We start from the raw sequence: 22,868 nt of genomic DNA, 5'->3' as shown, positions 1-22,868 counted from the left end.
GTTGTGACTAGAGTAATCTATGGTCTTAGTTGTTGGCATTTGTGTTTGCTTGTCAAAGTTTCTCCTCCCATCCTCAGAATGGTGATGCTAGAGTGGGGAGGGGGCAGTGGGGTGTTGAGTTTTCCCATATAAATATCTGTGTGGGCTTTTCAAACAGTCCACAACACTGAAATAACTTTATCTTTTAGTGATGGCTGTATAAGTATCGGTTCTCCCTCCTTTTTCTGACAATGTGTTTTAGCTAAAGTAAGGAGTTCATTTATCTTTCGTCAGTGGAATCCTGCTGTAAACTGATAACTGGTTGACACACACACACACACACACACACACACACACACACACACACACAAAGTTGTAGGGAAGAGATTAAATTCCTCACTGGGAACAATGTACATCACCACTGCTGTGCGGTGTTTCCAACCATATTCACTTTCCTCTTTCCTCGCATCCCTCTCTCATCCATGTTTATTACTCCTGCTGCTCTCTTCTCATATTATGAAGCAAGGCTGCTCATTGGCTAAAACAGTGGACTCACTTTCAGGTGGGCTGTGTCTCAAACCCCTGTCTGGTGATAGAGACTCAGCTTTCCTGTGATAACATTTAATCTTGCTTGCACTGCTTCTGGCAACCTCGTTATTGAGACACAAAACCTAAGTCTTCATTTGTTCCTTCAATACTACCTGCCCTGTTCTGCATTTCTGTTTTCTTACTATGATCCTTCTGACATTTCCCATTCTGCCCCCTCCCCCCTTTTTTTTTACCATTTTCAGTCCTCTTCCTACTCTCTTTTCTCTCCCCCCCACCACCCCCACCACAATATTTTCCTCTGCTCATTTTTTCCCCTCTTGGTACCATTTCTTAGGCTGTTTTCCCTGCCCCTACCCCTCTCTCTCTCTCTCTCTCTCTCTCTCTCTCTCTCTCTCTCTCTCTCTCTCTCTCTCCCCCTCCCTCTCCCTCCCTCCCTCCCTCCCTCCCTCCCTCCCTCCCCAACTCTATCTCTCTCCCACTCTCTGTCTTTCTCCCGCCCCCCCCCTTTTCCTCTTCCATCCCACTATTGGTAAAAGTACATTGTTTCCTCTCAGCAAATAAAGCAAAATAATACTAATATGGAGACTCATCCATGTAAACAAGACAAAGCCGAAAACAGTGTGTCCCTGTCCAAAACCACACTTATAGCAGTCAAAAATGAGAGATTTTCCATATGTAGCTTGTTGTAAAACATCTGATAACTTGGTGTCATCAGATGCTAAAGGCAACTGATCAGTTACTAGTGGAATGGATGTAGATGTTTATCAGGGATCATCAAAATGTTCCTCGACTCCTGAGGTAACAATCACAGGTCACTCATCTAGATGGTAAGGAAGGACTTCACTGCTAAGATATTGTCAGTTGTACAATCATTGGTGTTTTAGTTTGGTGATCATAAGCAATTCTGAGTTCCAATGTGTGTGTGTTTTTTTTTCTATGTAGGAGGCTGGCATTCCAATTGATATGGTTGGAGGTGTTAGCATAGGTGCCTTCATGGGTGCTCTGTGGTGCATGGAGAGGGATGTCACTACAATGACGCAGAAAGCTCGAGACTGGTCTAAGGTATGGTTGTGCATTTGCTTAATTAGGAGACTGTCACAGACAGGAAACTGCATATGTTAGACCCAAGAAAGGTAGAATGTTTACTGCCCCATCAAATATTTATAATGATGTGTCACATACACTGAATAGCTTTTCCTCCGGCTGGTTATGCAGTTTCCCATCTGCCATAAATACAGAGGAGAAACGAACTGTCATTTTAATTTTATATGAAGTACAAACTAATTATGCAAAGTATGAATAATTATGCACATGCACCTGTCAAAATTTAGATAATAAATTGCTGTGAACTTCTACAAACCCAATAAATGTACTTGTATCAAACTCAGCTTTCGTGTTACTCCACACCTATTGTTTGCAGCATCACAAATGACCAATGCTGGAAAGATCATGCGCAGCAGTTGTCAGTAGATCGCTTGTAATTAAGTGTATCCACAGTTGTGAATATGGATAACCATCAGCTGTAGAATGGAATGATGACAATGGAATTTGTGCCAGACCGGGGCTCGAACCTGGATGTGCTGCTTATTGTGAGCGGTCACCACCTGGCTATCTGAGCATTACTCGTGGCCAGACCTAAACTTCCGTATGTCATCTACCCTGTGTTCCTTCAGACATGTATACATGTCCAAAGGAACGTTGCATCAGAATTCTAAGTAACACAGGCACTGCAGTATTGCATAATAATGTGTGCAGTTGTTAGGCACCTGTTACCCAGTGGGGTGACAATATTATATATGATAGTAGTCATTTGTCTTGTTTTTCTACAGACCAGTAAAAAGTATTATCTGTAAGTGAAGGGTGCCATGTGTTAACTATCTATGAAGGGGTGACCCTAACAAAATTTTCACTGGATAGTTACAACAACAACTACTACTACTACTGCAGCAACAATTATGACACCAGCAATAGTAATGACATCAGCGACAGCTACAACACCAGCAGCAGCTACTGTGCAGTCAGCAGTGACAGCACATGGAAGAGGTGACCTCACTGCAAGAGCAGTACCAGGAGCAACTATGAACATGACTGGAAGCAAAAGTGCTACCTGCAGTACAATCACAGGAGTTGCTGCAGTCACATGGCCAGGAAAGCATGTCTCTGGGCAACCTGGCATAGCCTGCCGACAGCCTGTCAGTGGCCAACACCAGCTTGACCTATGTGCCGAGTGTAACCCTTCTTGTACCTGCCCACAGCCACAAGTCCAAATATTATTATTATCCTCCACCATCCTCTGATACTAACCCAACAGTGCAGGTGAACCACTTGGCACGTAAAGTACCAGCCCACTGGATGGACTGTCCACCACTGCAGTTCATAAATGTAGAAATCCATTTACTCACCATTAGGATAACGCAAGACTCCACCAAATATGTGCACATGGTGACTCTACTGGACAGGCACTCTTCCAGCGAGGTTAGTAATGTCATCACAAACCCGTCTGCGTCTGCAAAGTGAGTTACTAAAAGTCAAGCTCACTCAGTGGTCTTCCCTGCTAATACGTAATGCTTTGCTTAATTGTTGGAGAGGGATAAAATTGGTGACTGAAAGCTGTCATAGTTCTTGTGATGCCTCCACACCCTCTACATCTACATCTACATCCATACTCCGCAAGCCACCTGACGGTGTGTGGCGGAGGGTACCCTGAGTACCTCTATCGGTTCTCCCTTCTATTCCAGTCTCGTATTGTACGTGGAAAGAAGGATTGTCGGTATGCTTCTGTGTGGGCTCTAATCTCTCTGATTGTATCCTCATGGTCTCTTCGTGAGATATACGTAGGAGGGAGCAATATACTGCTTGACTCTTCGGTGAAGGTATGTTCTCGGAACTTTAACAAAAGCCCGTACCGAGCTACTGAGCGTCTCTCCTGCAGAGTCTTCCACTGGAGTTTATCTATCATCTCCGTAACGCTTTCGCGATTACGAAATGATCCTGTAACGAAGCACGCTGCTCTCCGTTGGATCTTCTCTATCTCTTCTATCAACCCTACCTGGTGCGGATCCCACACTGCTGAGCAGTATTCAAGCATTGGGCGAACAAGCGTACTGTTACCTACTTCCTTTGTTGTCAGATTGCATTTCCTTAAGATTCTTCCAATGAATCTCAGTCTGGCATCTGCTTTACCGACGATCAACTTTATATGATCATTCCATTTTAAATCACTCCTAATGAGTACTCCCAGATAATTTATGGAATTAACTGCTTCCAGTTGCTGACCTGCTATTTTGTAGCTAAATGATAAGGGACCTATCTTTCTATGTATTCGCATCACATTACACTTGTCTACATTGAGATTCAATTGCCATTCCGTGCACCATGCGTCAATTCGCTGCAGATCCTCCTGCATTTCAGTACAATTTTCCATTGTTGCAACCTCTCGATACACCACAGCATCATCTGCAAAAAGCCTCAGTGAACTTCCGATGTCATCCACCAGGTCATTTATGTATATTGTGAATAGCAACGGTCCTATGACACTCCCCTGCGGCACACCTGAAATCACTCTTACTTCGGAAGACTTCTCTCCATTGAGAATGACATGCTGCGTTCTGTTATCTAGGAACTCCTCAATCCAATCACACAATTGATCTGATAGTCCGTATGCTCTTACTTTGTTCATTAAACGACTGTGGGGAACTGTGTCAAACGCCTTGCGGAAGTCAAGAAACAGGGCATCTACCTGTGAACCCGTGTCTAAGGCCCTCTGAGTCTCGTGGACGAATAGCGAGAGCTGGGTTTCACACGACCGTCTTTTTCGAAACCCATGCTGATTCCTACAGAGTAGATTTCTAGTCTCCAGAAAAGACATTATACTCGAACATAATACGTGTTCCAAAATTCTACAACTGATCGACGTTAGAGATATAGGTCTATAGTTCTGCACATCTGTTCGACGTCCCTTCTTGAAAACGGGGATGACCTGTGCCCTTTTCCAATCCTTTGGAACGCTTCGCTCTTCTAGAGACCTACGGTACACCGCTGCAAGAAGGGGGGCAAGTTCCTTCGCGTACTCTGTGTAAAATCGAACTGGTATTCCATCAGGACCAGCGGCCTTTCCTCTTTTGAGCGATTTTAATTGTTTCTCTATCCCTCTGTCGTCTATTTCGATATCTACCATTTTGTCAACTGTGCGACAATCTAGAGAAGGAACTACAGTGCAGTCTTCCTCTGTGAAACAGCTTTGGAAGAAGACATTTAGTAATTCGGCCTTTAGTCTGTCATCCTCTGTTTCAGTACCATTTTGGTCACAGAGTGTCTGGACATTTTGTTTTGATCCACCTACCGCTTTGACATAGGACCAAAATTTCTTAGGATTTTCTGCCAAGTCAGTACATAGAACTTTACTTTCGAATTCATTGAAAGCCTCTCGCATAGCCCTCCTCACACTGCATTTCGCTTCGCGTAATTTTTGTTTGTCTGCAAGGCTTTGGCTATGTTTATGTTTGCTGTGAAGTTCCCTTTGCTTCCGCAGCAGTTTTCTAACTCGGTTGTTGTACCACGGTGGCTCTTTCCCATCTCTTACGATCCTGCTTGGCACATACTCATCTAACGCATATTGTACCATGGTTTTGAACTTTGTCCACTGATCCTCAACACTGTCTGTACTTGAGACAAAACTTTTGTGTTGAGCCACCAAGTACTCTGAAATCTGCTTTTTGTCACTTTTGCTAAACAGAAAAATCTTCCTACCTTTTTAAATATTTCTATTTACGGCTGAAATCATCGATGCAGTAACCGCTTTATGATCGCTGATTCCCTGTTCTGCATTAACTGATTCAAATAGTTCGGGTCTGTTTGTCACCAGAAGGTCTAATATGTTATCGCCACGAGTCGGTTTTCTGTTTAACTGCTCAAGGTAGTTTTCAGATAAAGCACTTAAAAATATTTCACTGGATTCTTTGTCCCTGCCACCTGTTATGAACGTTTGAGTCTCCCAGTCTATATCCGGCAAATTAAAATCTCCACCCAGAACTATAACATGGTGGGGAAATCTACTCGAAATATTTTCCAAATTATTCTTCAGGTGCTGAGCCACAACAGCTGCTGAGCCCGGGGGCCTATAGAGACATCCAATTACCATGTCTGAGCCTGCTTTAACCGTGACCTTCACCCAAATCATTTCACAATTCGAATCTCCGTCAATTTCCTTCGATACTATTGCACTTCTTATCGCTATAAACACGCCTCCCCCTTCACTGTCCAGCCTATCTCTGCGGTATACATTCCAATCCGAGTTTAGGATTTCATTACTGTTTACGTCTGGTTTCAGCCAACTTTCTGTTCCTAGTACTATATGGGCGTTGTGACCGTTTATTAATGAGAGCAGTTCTGGGAGCTTTCTATAGACGCTCCTGCAGTTTACTATAAGCACATTAATATTGTTATTCCTGGCTGGACCAGAAATTCCTGCACCCACTCCTACAGTTCAGATGGATTTCAGTTGCCAATATGCAGCGCACCCTACTCTTGGTAACACAAGAGTCAAACTCGAGCAAGCTGGCATAGACACTGGATACAGTATCTGAGGCCAGCACTCAGCAGGTTTTACTTCGATGTCTGGCAGGGACAGGACAGATTACATCACCTCACATCTCGACAAGTTGACAAGACTGTTCACAGCCCCTGTGCTTAGCATCTCATGGATGATGCAGTGTGCACTCCTCACCCTCACCAGACCAGCATGAGTCATTCTGGCAACAGAGCATGTAGGTTCAGATCACTGTGTTTCTGTACGGAAACATGAACAAAGGCATCCCACGCCTGGCAGGCAAATCTGCCAGCAACACCAGCCAGTGTACCTATTACAACATTTTGTGGTAAGAGACAGGACTACTAAGATGTTGTTTCTGGTTTGAAAAAAGTCACCACCAATCCTTTGTCTATAGTGGAAACCATTTCCACACCTGTGGATTTCACCAAGCTGGTAGCAGCACAAAGTGACGACAAGGCACTGAAGGACATGCTGAATGCCAAGACGGCCTTTAATTTGCATTGCATGCCACTGCTAGGCCCTTAGGAGCTGATATACTGCAATGAGTGCCTTAAAAGAAGACTTGCAGGCCTCTCCATCAGCATTGGTCTATGGTGAACTTCTACATTCACCAGGAGAGTTTTTCAAACCACATCTCAGCCCCCACACACTACTCAAAACTTCCTCGTGGTACTCCAAAGACAAATGGAGCCTATGCGATTGAGTGGAACAACACTTCATAGAAAACAAGCTGATTTTGTTTTTAAAGGCCTAGAAACTAGGAAACACATTTTCTTCCAATGTTGCAAACTTCTCAGATCACTTTAGCCTCCCTGTCATTATCCTTACATGGTTAAGATAAGAAATGGAAGGACACCCACTCTCCACATTAGAAAGGTAGACACGTTAGTGTCTGTTGACTGGTGCAAACCAACCTATTTAAGTGCAGAAGATGCCACCGAAATGCAGTCAACCACAAGACACCAAATGCCTGTGATACTACAGTTGCTAGCACCACGTCTTCATCCAGAGCAGTGCAGTCGGCCTGGAAATCGACCAGCCAACACTCACTCAGGTGCAGCAGCTACCTTGCAGCACCAGTTGATCCACCAGCATCCAGACAGAACAGAAACTCTTTATGGTTTCATTTCAATCTCCTCACGCTCCTCATCCCACCCCCTCCCCATCTCCCTCCCTCTATTCTAATTTTCATGCATTTCTATTGCTATGCAAAAGAATTTCTGAAAAATATAATTTTGTTATCATGGAAGATAAATTTAAGTATTAGAAAGTCTTTTTGGAAAGTGTCTGGAGTATAGCCTGGTATGAAAGTGAATCATTTATGATAAACAGTTCAGGAAAAAGAGAAGCGAATCTTTTGAAATCTGTCACTGCAGAAAAATGATGATGATGATGATGATACGGGTGGATCAAACAAATAATGAAAGCATACTGAATGAAATTGGAGAGAAAAGATTTTTATAGCACACCTTGACTGAAGTAAGGGATTGGTTGATAGCACACAACCGGAGGCATGAAGTAATTATTATTTTGCGATGGAAAGAAGTGTAGGGTAAAAACAGTAGAGGGAAACCAAGGATTGACTACAATAAGCAGATTCAAATGGATGTAGGTTGCAGCAGTTATACAGAGATGTAGAGGCTTTCACATGATAGACTAGTGTGGAGAACCATATCACACATGATGATGATGACGACGAACTGTTGCATCCTTAGAAAACCTCTATCCCACATATTAATTTGTAGTAATATTTTTGCAGGATAGATAAACCTGAGCACTCTTTGGTATATAGTGGACCAGAAGAAAGAACAGGCCAACTTGGAATGGGGTTTATAATAACTAGGGAAGTTAGGAAAAGCCTTCTAGAATTTGGACCCCTAAATGAAAGGATGTGCAGACTCAGAAGACTAAGAGGGAAATTTAGGAATATATCAATAGTTAATGCACATGCACCAACAGAGGAAAAAGAATATAATTGGCTTGGAAAAGTATGCTGTGCAGTACCTAAATGTGACCTGATGCTAGCAATAGGAGATTTTAAAGCAAAAATAGGGAGGAATGAACACCCATGTGGAGTTTCTGGAAAATATTCACTACATGAAGAAAACAACGATAATGGAGACTTATTATGTCAGTTCGCAGCAAGGAATAAAATGATTATTAAAAGTACCTGCTTTCCACACAAAAAGATCCATCTGGTTACTTGGAAGTCTGCAGCCAATGGAGTAGTCAATCAAATTGACCATATTTTAGTGATTGCATGCCACTCCACATCAGTTATGGATGTATGGAGCTGCAGAGGACCAAACTGTGATTCAGACCACTTTGTGATAAAATCAGTCTTGAGAGAGAAACTGTCACTAACAAATGGCAATAGAATAGGAAAGATGATGAAATGGAATACAGACAAACTGAACATCCCTGATGAAGTAAAAAAATACCAAGTAACACTAAGCAGAAAGTTGAGCAATGAAGAGACCGCAGTAGGAGTGGACGAAAGGTGGAACAGGATTGAAAAAGCCATTAAGGATGCTGCAGAGGAAATAATAGGCATAAGAAGGAATAGAAGAACCAAGGAACGGTTTGATGAAGATTGCAGGTCAGAAATAGAGAAAAAGAACAGGGCAAGAACAAAAGTGTTACAGAGAGAAACCAGAAATAATGTGGAATAATACAGAGATTCGAGGAGAAGAGCTAACAGGCTGTGCAAGAGAAAGAAAAGAGAGTCGAATAAGAAGAAATTTCAAGAACTAGAAGGACAGGTATTCTCTCTCTCTCTCTCTCTCTCTCTCTCTCTCACACACACACACACACACACACACACACACACACACACACACACACTCTCACTCAGTGGATTAGGACTCAACAGCTTATTTAGCAGAAAGCATCTTACCAAAACAATTCTAAACAAAACCTTGAAGAAGACAGAAACAATAACAATAATTAGAATGCTCTCAAAGTTATAAGAAGCTAACTGAAGTAGGTATAATAGAGGGAAACATTTCACTGCTTGTGTCTGTATATGTGCGGATGGATATGTGTGTGTGTACGCGAGTGTATACCTGTCCCTGTTCCTTTGTAAAGGAACATTTGAAAATAGAGTTAAGCATTTCATCTTTTGTTTTGCTACCCTCAATTTTAGTTATATATATTTTGATACCTTCTTCAGTTAGCTTCTTATAACTTTGAGAGCATTCTCATTATTGTCATTGTTTCTGTCTTCTTCAAGAAACAGATGAAATTGTTAAAATTAAACAAAGCTGCAGGACCCCATGGAATCAATGTTAGATTCTATACTGAATTTGTGGCTGAGTTAGTCCCTTTTCTAACTGTAATCTATTGTATATACCTCGAACAAAAAGCAATGCCCAAATCTTGGAAAAAGGCACAGTTCACACCTGTCTACAAGAAGGGTAGTAGAGGAGATCCACAAAACTACTGTCCAATATCCTTTTCCTCGATTTGTTGTAGACTCTTAGAACATATTTTGAGCTCAAACATAATGCGGTATCTTGAACAGAATGACTCCTCAATGCCAAACAGCATGGATTTCGAAAACACTGACCATGTGAAACCCAACTTGCACTTTTTTCAAATGACATACTGAAAGCTTTGGATCAAGGCAACTAGGTAAATGCAGTGTTTCTTGATTTCCAAAAGCATTTAACTCGGTATCACACCTACACCTATTGTCAAAAGTACAATCATATGGGGTATCAAATGATATTTGTGACTGGATTTAGGACTTTTGGTAGGGAAGATACAGTGTGTTATCTTAGATGGAAAGTCATTGTCAGATGTAGAAGTAACTTCGGATGTACCCCAGGGAAGTGTGTTGGGACCCTTGCTGTTCCTGTTGTGTATGAATGACCTTGCAGACAATATTAATAGTAAAATCAGGCTTTTTGCAGGTGATGCAGTTGTGTATAATGAAGTACTATCTGAGAGAAGCTGCATGAATATTCAGTCAGATTTTGATAGGATTTCAATGTGTTGCAGAGATTGGCAACTTCCTCTAAATGTTCAAAAATGTAAAATTTTGCACGTCACAAAATTAAAAAATGCAGTATTGTGTGACTATAATATCAATGAGTCACTATTGGAATTGGCTAACTCATACAAGTACCTGGGTGTAACATTTTGTAGGGGTATGAAATGGAATGATCACGTAGGTTCAGTCGTGGGTTAGGCAGGTGGTAGACTTCGGATTATTGGTTGAACACTGGGAAGTGCAACCAGTCTACAAAAGAGATTACTTACAAATCACTCTTGTGACTAGTTCTAGAATATTGCTCAAGTGTGTGGGACCCATACCAGATAGGACTAACAGGGGATATTGAACATATACAGAGAGTGGCAGCCCAAATGGTCATAGGTTTGTTTAATACATGGGAGAGTGTCACAGAGATACTGAAAGAATTGAACTGGCCGACTCTTGAAGTGAGATGTAAAGTATCCTAAGAAATTCTGAGAACATCGTTTCAAGAACTGGCTTTAAATAATTACTCTAGGGATATATTACAACACGCTCCATATCACTCACAACGGTTTGTGTGGATAAGATTAGAATACAAAGAGGTATTCAAACAATCATTTTCCTATGCTCCATATGTGACTGGAACAGGGAGAAATACTAATAACTGGTACAATGAGAAGTAGCCTCTGCCATGCACCTCACAGTGCTTTGCAGAGTATAGATGTAGATGTCTTCCCAACAAAGTGTTAAGAAATTTCCTTGGACTCTTGTACTTCATAGTGTGATTTCTATTTAGATTTTCTTATGGTTCCACAAGAACAGGTTTTGCAACTTTGAATTCTGAAGCAAGCATAAGACTTTTATAAACTTTGTCTGTAAAGGAAGTGTAACTCTTTGCAGACAAATCACTAAGCAAAGTCATAACATATGTCATAGTGACATGCTTCTTACTTGTATAAGCAGTGAAATTCTCGATAAAACACACTGTATAAGTCACTTCGTTAAGGTGTACAGCTGCGTTCACTTTTTTTTGCGTGTACTGCTTGAAACCTGCAGGGAAAATCTCATTTACACATCTTTTAGCCTGTAACCATGTTTTGAGGTAGTGGATATGGTGGCTGGAAATTTGTACACAGTTTCTTTTCTGCTGTGTATCATGCCCATTTTATTGTTTTTTTTCATAGCAAATTGTGAGCTATATTGAAGTGTGAAATTATATGTAATGTAGTCACAGACTATGAGTTTTAGACACACATTTCATATTGTTAGGCATTTCAGAAAGTAAATTACACATGTCATTACATGCTAAGATCATTGTGTAACAAGAACGACACATGAGGATGTCAAATTAAACACCTTTCATCTGTTAATTTTCAACCTTATTTTATTGGGCAACCAGTTCAAGCGTTTTACTATGCCATTTTCAAGTCCCTGAGAAGTGTTGTAGATTATTCCTACATGTCGGTCAGGGACCTGAAGGTGATGTAATAAAACACTGAAACTGGTTGCCCAATAAAATAAGGTTGAAAATTGATGGCTGAAAGGCATTTAATTTGACAGCCGAGTCCCACAACCATTGCTAAGAAGATGTACACACAGAGAGTGGCACATTGTCAGAAGGAAGTACATGTTCTTGGGTTCCTGTAGACACAATTCCACTGCTGTATGGATAACATCACAGTGTTCATCTAAAGTTGTGTGACAGCTGGAAACATACTCTAAATATTAAGTTTGCAGGACAGCACACTCCATGTGGGAAAAACATCTAAATTATCACAGATTCACCATGAAATTCTGGATATATATGGACCAAATGCAATTTCATGTCTAGCTGTAGTGAAATGATGCTAACAGTTTGACCAAGGCCACATAAACAAGAGTTATGCTGCTTGGGAAGTCCACATCTTGCACTGTGTGATTTCAGCAAGCTGAAAGACCACCAAGGGGGAAAGAGAATTTCCAACAAAGAGGATGTCTACACAGCACTTCTTCGATGGTCTTGTGACCAAAGAGCAGCTTTCTATCATTTAGAAATTGAATGATTGATAGTGTGTTCTGACCATTGTTTACAGAGACTTGATGACTATGTTGAAAAATAGTGTCGTGTCACGTTGAAGTGTAGTGCAGGATTCAATAAAAATTACTTGGTTTGCCATAATAATGTGCAACTTACTTTCTGAAGTCTGATGGCAACAGAATTCTGTGATCAGTGTTTTAATATATGAGCTCTCACACTGATACACATTGGCCATAATTGCCAGAAACCTTTTAATTTTGGCCAGTGTAATTACTTTCTACAGTGCTAGTGTAAAGGCAGCTGAAAGGAAATTCATGCGTTGCAACTTTTTTTTGTATTCCTTTGGGCATACATATTCATTTTCTACTATGTGAGTTTCATTGTGGACTGTTAAGAGTGGAACTTCAGACCACCTTATTTTCTTCTCATCCAGAATAATTACACTGTACTCTCTTAAGTGTTATGTAAAAGCTTTAGTATGAGATATGTTGTCAGTTTTCTTCCTTTTAATGTATCTGACAAGAAGCTGTCACCCACACCCAGAATCTACTGCATAATTTACAGAGAAATAATGCTACTGTTGGCGAATGAAATGCCTCAATGTCAATTTTTGTCTTCTGATTATACTGCATAAATACATACATGCAAATGAATTAACAGGAATCTGAATAAAGCTACTGAGTATTGTGAAACATTAATTATCTTGCTTTCCAATGTGTATACTTTGGTGTAGTCCATATCATTGCCACAATTGTTCACTGCATCATCATCTGAAAAATCTATGTAATCTTTTTGAAAGTCACCTGTTAAGCACATTTGTCTTCAGTCATCAGTCGAACCCCACACTTTGCTCGGTTAATATGGCTCTGCAAATATTCACAAAAACAAAGAAATACACATGTTGTTCTACAATTTTGGCTCCATCTAATGATCAGTTTAGAATTACAATCTCAACTGATTATCTCAGACAAAACAGAATTATAAGAGAATGTAAAAGAATAATCAAGAACCCTAAAATGGTGCACCCATAAAATTGCAGATGTCAAACTTTCAGGCAGTGCCAACAGTCAGTATTTTTACATACATCAAAATCAGAGACCTAAGTGTATTCAGCTACCATTCATTTTGCCCTGATGTGAGGAGTCATTCACACCTCTCCCAAAAATGGTATTCCATTCCCTGATCAACATATGAAATATAATGCTCTGCCCATATGTCACCCCTGCTATTGACCACATGTCATAGGTCATATGCATACAAAGATCAAAGTGCAAGATCTGTTACATGTGCCTGTACAAAACTTACTATTGCAGTCCTATGACTTGTACACCCTGTTGTATAGGAGGCGGAGCATTCATTCCATGTTAGAAATCTATTATAACAACTGCAGGGCTTTTATTTGGCCATGACCACTAACCAGTTGACCTTTCAAATGAACGGCCACTGCCAAACTTCAACCAATGTCAGGTTTGACCACCCAGCACAAATGGTGCTCAACACAACATTGCTACTTCACAAACAGAGTGATTAGCTTGTCTGGATTGTACATCTGAGGATTTTCCCTCCAACAGCGTGTCAGCAGCTCCACAGTCTTTTTGGCTCTCCATCTTTGCTAGTCCCTGTCCTACAGTTAGTTATGCCCCCCTCCCCATCACTCCCTCCTTGCCCCCCTCATACCTTCACCTATCTCCCACTGTAATTATGTTTGTAGGTTATGAAGATTCGTCATTATTTCCTTTGCTCTCTTCCTCTATTCATTCATCCTGCTTTCCATGCCCCACTTGTGTGTATCCTTATACACCTTGTGTAACTGCCCCTGTTTGCTTCTTGATGAGTGTAAGGATTCAAATTAGGCACAGCTCACTCTTTCCTTAAGAATCTGAATATAGTAGTATCCCGTAAGGGATTTATGAAGTCCTTGATTAACTTGGTCTGCAGTTACCTTGATAAACACACTGAAAATTTGCTTTTAAATTCTTATTAAAGAGATTTCAGATGTGAAAGGTGGATTTTCATCCACTCTCTCACACTAATGTTTCATAGCTTTCAGATTTAAAATTTTAGATTGGTAGCATAATCTTCTTCTTTTATACGCAATAATGTTACTGGAAACAACAATGACACAGTCTTGTTAATCTTATAAATAATATTGTCATCTGTACTTGTTTAACAGAGACTCACCCACTGGTGGAGGCAGATGTTGGATCTCACATACCCAGTAACCTCAATGTTTACTGGTCGTGAATTCAATCATACTATACGTTCTACTTTTGGAGATACTCACATTGAAGATCTCTGGGTCCCATATTTTACAGTCACAACTGATATTACGGAAAGCTGTATGAGAGTGCATACACATGGTAAGAAAATCATGTAATTCTTAAATATATTTCTACTTAGAATTTGTTTTTATGTAAAACACTACAGCTCTAAGAGTGTCTTTCCTTCCATTACTAATAATATGTTTGGTAGTATTCTTCATGTATATATTTTTAAGTGCATCTCATGACTTTGCAGATAATGCTTTAGTAGTATAGGCTTACTTCGAGGAGCAAAATATTGGAATTGTAGATAATATTGATAGATTAATGTGATCACCTAATAGTTGAGTATCTTATGCATACATAGCTGGGGGAAAACACACATACTAATTAGAAAGACGTAGAAAATTGTGATAAAACTGTCATATTGTAGTCTCAAAGTGACAAATCGAGAACTTCAGTAATGAGGAAAACCTGTTAACTCATAGAATTAGTTATTACTGTCTTGAAAGTTGAATAATGCAACTGTTTGGAATGGTGAATGCCTACTGGGACAGAGGCATGTAACAAATTAAAATGTTGTCAGAGAGAAGAAACAAAACACAAGGAAAGTGCTTTGTATAGTGAGAATGGGTATAAGGAAATGAGAGAGATTTTACACTGAGATATTACATATAACGAAACATGATGAACATCGACAATGAAGTGAGCGCTACTTCCAACATCATCACTGCACTGAAAATGGTGCACTTTACTTCTATATCAGGTTGCATATCTCTACATAATTAAATATTTCTGGCTCCATATCTCTTTATCGTAACTATGACTTTAATGTTTGTCGATAGAATCACTACTACTAGCTTAATAATCAATCACTGGGGCAAATCTCTGCCCAAGCTGCCTTGTAATCCCTAACAACAAGACCAGTTTGGAAGCACACCATTTATGGCAACATAAGCTAAAATGATCATAGTAATAGTTCTTGCATAGCAGTAGCTTAAGTGATTACCCAAAGATCCTGTAGATGTTTAAGCCATTGAAACAAAATTTTCCTGTAATGGAAGATTCACCATGTGATCAAAAATATCCAGATATTATGATGACTTGAACTCTGTGCGGGCACCTTCAATGAAGTGTCTGTGTGTTTGCAGAGAAATGGCAGCCCAAACTTCCCCAACAGCTGAAACCAGACTAGGTAGTGATTTTGGGTTTGCAGTGTAGTCGATGTTCTAACTCAGCCCAAAGGCATTTCATTCCATTGGGTTTGAACTAGGACTAGGCGAGTCAGTCTATTTTGGGAATGATATTCTCCACAAAACATTGCCTCACAGATGCTGCATTATGATGAGGTGCATTGTCATACTGTTGCAGTCATTGACTCTGAACCGCTACTCCGCTGTGCTCGTATGCAGTACACAATTCTGTAAAACGTGTTAATATCTTTCCGCATTTAGCATTTTCTTAACTGCAATAACAACACTCCATAGCATACATAACACCACCTCTTCTGTACTTCAATGTTGGCTCCACACGGGGTGGCGGCTAACATTCTCTAGACATTGCTACTCCACCCCTCCATCAGATTGCCAACGGGTATACCATGAGTCATCACTCCAAACCACTTGTTTCCAGTCATCCACTGTCAAATGGTGTTGTTCTTTATGCCACCTCAAGCATCACCAGCTATTGACTACAGAAATGTGTGGCTTATGAGGAGCTGTTCAACCATTGCACCCTATTCTTTTTAATTTATTAGCTACATTTATTATGCTAGCTGGACTGTTTGTAGCACTTTGGAACACGAGTGATTCCTCCTGCTGATTTCATGCATGTTTTTACAACCACCCTCCACAATGTTTGATGGTCCTTGTCCATTAATACATGAGGTCTGTTTGGTCTTGGTCAGCAGTGGTTGTCCCATGCTTTTCCACTTCACAATAACATCACCAACAGCTGACTTGGGTAGCTTTTAAAGGGTAGAACTGTCCTTGATGGGTTTCATATTTATTTGATATCCAATGGACTAATCCACATCTTAAGTAACTGAGCTCACCTTATTGGCCTATTCTGCTGTTACTAATTCTCTACTGACAACATCGTACTCCCACCTCTTTTTATACTGGCAAGTTCACCACTCATGACATCTAGTGAACAGTTCTGCATTACGTAGGGGTGTCTCCATACTTTTGATAAGATAGTGTACATGTACTAAACTGTGAATCAGTTAATGTACAAATAGAGAGCACACAGAATAATGTGGCTGGCAGATGCACAATCAGAAGGCACACATGGGGAGGGCAGTAGTGCTGGGGATTATGGCCAGGCACTGTATGAGAAATACTGAATGCTGGAGGGGAAGTGCCATTCTAAACTAAAGCGTATGTTCACATTTTTTGTAAATATTAAGAAGAGCCCCTCCACGTCCACACCTGCGTGGTGACCATTCAAAAAGATCATCTGCTTTGGTTAGTATCTGAAATGAATTCTGCTGAAAATTTAACAAAACCAGTGATTTATTTTTGTCGGCTTGTTAAGCATTTGTAACATTAACAAAAGTGTAATGAATGGCAAATCTGGAGTAAAACTTACATTTCTCTGGTTGCCATGTTAAAATATGCTTCTTTTGCCAAAAGGCAGTGGAGTTCACACTGTGTCACCTCACTAACATGTTGTGCAGACTCAATTGAAAGAGAATTTTGTATCAGTGATTTATTAAGTGAGGAGCTGAGGGAAATTAAGTACAATAGCTTGGAAAAGCACATCCTGAGACAAAAATAAACATATGTCTTCACTTATGTTGTTCCAAACCCTACAGCATTTCTCATTCCACCAGCTATCAATGGCCCTTAAAAATTATGTTATTTTGTTGAAAACTCTGTAGTTGGTGGAATAACATGGTAGAGAATGAATTTTTACATAACAACCATATGTAGAAATGCTCTCTTCTTTGTGTGCTATCATTTGCCAAAGTATCATTCCAATATCTCAACCCATTTATGATGTATGAGGAATTTTACAGCTATATTATTCTGGGATTATCGCTGATGTGCACGATTGTAAATGAGTACACCACATAAAATAAATTTTCTCGAGATTGGTGACAGATAAAGACCTCCACCTAAAGTCTAAGGAAAAATTCAATATGTTAGCTAAATTTCATATGCTGCAGCATATTACGTAATATGCATGAGATGCTAAATCAAAGCAACCCCTATTTTTCGTTGCAAGCTTTTTTGAATTTGCCACAGTGTCTTATTTAAAGGCAAATATTATAACAACTTGCCACCGTTAATGAAATGATACATCATCATGAAGCTGACATATAAAGCTATAAGTAACACAAAAATGAAATTTTGTAGCCGAATAATTTTTATAAAATTGGTCAAGATTGAATGGCACGCGCCTTGATTCTGTCACCACAGTCCAGCCAGAAAGGCACAAACTCTGTCGTTCTCCCCTTCTGACTGTTTTGCCATACTCAAGATAGTCCTGCTTCTCTCTGAACCTGCACACAAAATAAATTAAGTAAAAGGTCCTAAAAGTTGTTTTCTTTTCTTCAGGACACGTATCTCAGGGACAAGGATGTAATGTTAGAATTGTACAGCATTTGAGAGTGAATGTCAGAAGCTACAGTCTAAAGCTATTTTTACACAGCCAGTGTTTAATTATTATGGTTATGGAAGCCTGTGTATGTAAAATGTGGATGAAAATTTGTTGTGGCATCAGAGGTGTTACACACATTTTTTCTTCATAGGCTGGAACACAGTTTGAGGAATTCCAAAAAATCTTCATGGTCCTTCTCTTCATTACTTCTCTTTCTTTCCAACCAGTCAAGTAAAAACTAGAAGAGGGGTAAAAATATGATCCCTTCTAGCTGTGCTTTTCATTGTTCATATGATGGAAGAATATAGCATTTCTACTGCTATTAGTGTATTTGTAAAAGCACGAGTATTAACTACAATTTTTCATCGTATTACTGAGGAAGACATAATTTCTGTTGCTATTATATAATGTAAAACTATTATAGTATCTTTGAAGTTTCTATAATATCTTGTCACACTCCTCCTCCCTTTAGTAATACTCTATCACTCAAAAAAAAAAAACCATCCAACATAATCTTTTAACGGACAACCAGCTTATTTAATAACTTTATCAGACCACACAACAGTCCTTCAACCATCTCCATCCATCAATGGCAGCATAACTGCACTGTTGAGTGTCCTGTTGTTCTGTTGAACTCTACCGATTTTTTTGGCCAGGGGAGGAAGAAGGGGTGGTTTGTTTAACTGATATGGAAGTTAAACAAACCACCCCCCTCCCAAAAAAATTCTATTGAGTTCAACAGAATAGCAGTACCGTCACCAGCACCAGTACTACTTCACCCTATCCTCTTTCCCCATCACTTCATCACTCTGATGATTTCACAGTCTTCAAACACATCCTACATATGTCCCCTACCCCAGCCCCCCCTCTTATCACTTTCTATCCTGTGCCCTTCCCCTCCCCCTCCCCCTTCCCCTTCCCAGTTTTGTTGCACACTATCAACTTCAGTATCTAGATTGTATTGTAATAGATCTTCCTAATGGTTTCTTGTGTCGTTTACGTGTATGGTGATCACTGCTACACCTAATTATTAGAGGTACCTTTGAAAATGACAAATGCTTTAACTATTCTTTTTAGATAACAAGTATAGGACACTTACTTTTATCAGACTTGTTGCCTTCTGTGACTATTATGATATCCAGTTTCCAGTGTGTTTTAATTTTTAATCCCAGCCTATTCTCCATTTACCTGAGAGGGAGAATATTTACTATAAACATAGTCCTGTGATAAAGAATTGTATGAACCAGAATGATTTTTTTTCCATAGAAAAATGTAACAATTTCATATTTAAGTTGCATAATCAATCCCAGTGAATGGATTTTTAAATAAACTGTAAATATTGAAAAAAAAAATTGTTTCATGCCATTACTCTGAACACACGTCACCAAATAGCTGCATGAATTTGATGCACAATAACAGGCAAAATGTTGCTAAGCTTCATAGTACATTGTTAATGGACGATTCATGTGTTGCATAAACATGCTTCTGCACAATTTTGGAAACTCAAATATTTAAAGATAAACCGTCAATTATCATTATTGCTGTTTACACACACACACACACACACACACACACACACACACACACACACACACTCAAAAGTATGTCTATGAAGCCTATCAAGACAGTAGTCCTTGGGTTAAAATTTTGATGATTGCCTCCATCATTGTCATCAAGGGCTAAATCTGACTGCTGTGAAACTGGCAAGGCTCCAATTTTCATGCCCAGAGGACAGCGTCTGACTGGCTGGTTATGTAACAAATAGCACATTTTTAGATGATGCCATCTGTATGCACAGATTACATTTGTACTCCCTATCCAGTCTCTCTTGCATGGACCAGAATTCTGAACACAAGGTAGTGTTTATTTAACAGGCTTGGACACCACAGATTTTTCAAAATCCCTCTATTTAATGTGATGTTCAACACATCGATCGGCAACAGTCCATATAGACTGCCCCGTGTAGCTGCTGTTGCACCACAGAATGGAAGCTACGCTGTGTGTTGATCCTCTAGGCTTGGTTGGGTGGCATCATGTTCTCATTTCCTTGACAACATTCTGTCATGGACAGAATATCCACTCCTTCTAAACACCATCATCGGGTGATTAACCTTGGAGCTGATGTAATCCTTGTCCAAAATAGCCCTGGCTCTGTGTATTAGGGTTTTTAGCACAGCTCCCTCTGAGCTGGATGGTGGAAGCTATGCCTTTTGAGATATGGATCTGTATGCATAGGTTTTCAATAGACAGAATGGCCAAACTGTCTATGTGCTTTTCATTCGACCAGTACAGAGGCAACTTCTCTATCTTCTCTGTCTCCATTGCAAATCTTTTTTTATCTATACCATTCATATGCCAGATTAAAAATTTATATTCTGCATTTCTGAAGAAGCAGGATGGATGGAGGGGGCAGTGTAGAATGCTCATTCTTTGACACCCTCTGGGTAAAAGTTAGGTGTGGCTGGTGACATGTGGCAAACCCATGTCTGTTTCATCAGTCATTTCATAATAATTTCCACTACACAAAAAATATGTGGTTATCAAGGCTTGTCAGAACAGTTTTAAAATGTTGTGAGAGAAATGAGTGGCCAATTGTTTTAATGTGTTTTCTATTGGTACTGTTGTAAAAAGGGAGAACATGCCAAGGCTTATAATGATTTCACAAATTTTACTCTCATCTGATTTATGATGATGCCAATGATGGAGGCAATCGTCGGAAGCTTGGGATTTTAACCAAATTTGATGTGGCAAGTTAATTTAGAACTTTTTATTCACACTACATGTGCACTTAGATAATTTTAAACAAATTTCTACAATCAGATATTGTTTTAATTTCCTCATAAACTGCAAGCTTGTGTTACAGTACATTCAACCAAAATCGGGTGTGTTAGTGACGTAATTTTGCATTTCCCTCTAATTAGTGAATGTGCTTTAAATCCTCATTTATATTGTGTCAGACTTCATCTCGGTATTTATGTTATGTCAGACAGTGTCTTGGTGTTTCTGTTGTGTTAGACTACATCTCAGTATTTCTGTTGTGCCAGACTACATCTCAGTATTTCTATTGTGTCAAACTAAATGTAGATATTTACATTTATATAATGCATATTTCCTATCACCAACAAACCACAACACTTACCAATATTCAGCATGGTGTTCGTTATCAAATTAAAAGTATAATAATGTCAACAAGTATATGAAACAACCTGATGATTGACCCCAACTAAAGGCATAGCATAATTTAAACACCTATTTAAATTTAATTGTGGCTTTTTCAAGATTACTTTCACTTTATTAATTGCTTTTGAAGTTCAGCTTTCAATGAAATTGGTGCTACGTAATTATGGTAAGTCCACTTTAATATGAGCGCAGTCTTAATCTAAGATTTATACCTTAATTTGTCTGTTGCACATGTGGAGACGATGAGAAGGGTTACAAGTGAAGTTTACACTGCTAAACTACTGAAAGGGAGAAGGTAATGTAGATGCAGCAGACAATATGGACACTTTTTATGCTGGTGTTAACACTTACATACAAGGAGCTTCTTGGTAAGACACATTTCATAGTGGCAGCATTATTGACATAGGAGCTTGTACTATTTGAATATCAGTGTATTAGACTCATTTAATTATTAAATATGTACTTGCATTACAGAGAATCACAAATACAAGAATATTTATATGGTGCAGAAATGGAGAGGAACAAGAGTGATTAAGTTATGTGAGGGCGACAGCAGCAATAGCAGCAACTACAACAGTGCATTGGTGTGGTGCTAGTAGTAATGGCAGTAGTAGTGATAGTAGTAGAGAAGGCTTACGCCAAATAGTGTGCTACCTATTAAAACCCATTATTAACAGCTTAGCAACTTCACTTTAAATTGTTACAGAAATTGGTATACCACAGAAATCAACTGAAACGTGTGTGTGTGTGTGTGTGTGTGTGTGTGTGTGTGTGTGTGTGGCAGGGTGGAGGGGGGGTATGTATGTATTTTTAATCTTATCATCCACAGCTGACAGTATGAAAAATAACAGTCTTTCAGACCAAAGCCCTGACTTGAGTGTTTCTTGAAGCATAAGCAATGTTATATTGCATTTAGGATAAAGTAGGTAGTGGCAACTTGTCCCCTCAGGACCAGACAGAAATATATAAACAAAATCAAATGAATATTCAGGTATTTCTAACAGTTTTGTCAAGCGATGTAGTGTGACAGAAATTTTGCAAACAAAATTAAACATATATATGTGATGGAGTTGGGAGAAGGGGGAAGGATGGAGGACAGAATAATAAAAGTCAAATTCAAAGAAAATTTTCACAGTCTCATGTTGCACTACTGGTAAACATTAATTCTTGCCTCACATTTTTCTCTTATCTTAGTGTGGTATCATATAATTTGGATCAGTGCTTTAGTAAACATATTGATTATATGACAGCAAAGTACATGTGATACAATGACTCATGGGTGGGACTTGGTTTTCTGTATATTTTGAACATAAAACTTTGGATTGAGAACTAATTCAATTGTTGAAGGCTCATATGAACTATATTGCAAAATTCCATCTCTGCAAATAAAAGTGTGAGTGTGTGTGTGTGTGTGTGTGTGTGTGTGTGTGTGTGTGTGTACACTTCGAGTGTAATTTTTCTCGAAATTTCATATTATGTACACAATTGTCATTATTTGACGGGTACAGGCATATTCATTTCTGCGTGTTCTGTTTCTATAGCCACATGCTGTATTTCTTAAGCTAGTGAATATCTATTTTAACTAACTGACAGAAGGTTTGCAATATTTTACATGTTATGTGTGTAACATAGTTAATTGACCTTCCAAAGTAATTTTATGTATTTGCTATTAATGGAGCATTTATTAGTGGAACAATTTCCAGGGGAATTTACTGTCTTGATTCCCTGACAGAAAAGGTAAAGAATAAA

The 22,868-nt window shown here is 39.3% G+C and overlaps 1 protein-coding gene across 7 annotated transcripts in view; it reads left to right on the top strand.

Annotated features, from left to right (window-relative positions):
• LOC126297463 (neuropathy target esterase sws) overlaps positions 1-22,868 on the top strand; it is a 216,467-nt gene that overhangs the window by 145,490 nt on the left and 48,109 nt on the right. For all 7 annotated transcript variants that reach the window (XR_007552528.1, XM_049988336.1, XM_049988335.1 and 4 more), the window contains exons 20-21: positions 1,471-1,590; positions 14,249-14,435. Coding sequence is in view for 6 of the 7 variants with exons in the window: in XM_049988336.1 (XP_049844293.1) it covers positions 1,471-1,590; positions 14,249-14,435 (307 nt within the window). In the remaining variant the exon portion in view is untranslated. The remainder of the gene's footprint in view (positions 1-1,470; positions 1,591-14,248; positions 14,436-22,868) is intronic.

The sequence above is a fragment of the Schistocerca gregaria genome, chromosome X (assembly GCF_023897955.1).
Source record: "Schistocerca gregaria isolate iqSchGreg1 chromosome X, iqSchGreg1.2, whole genome shotgun sequence".
Taxonomy (NCBI): Eukaryota; Metazoa; Arthropoda; class Insecta; order Orthoptera; family Acrididae; genus Schistocerca; species Schistocerca gregaria.
Note: the sequence above shows the minus strand (reverse complement) of the source record. Positions and strands in the feature narration are given on the sequence as shown.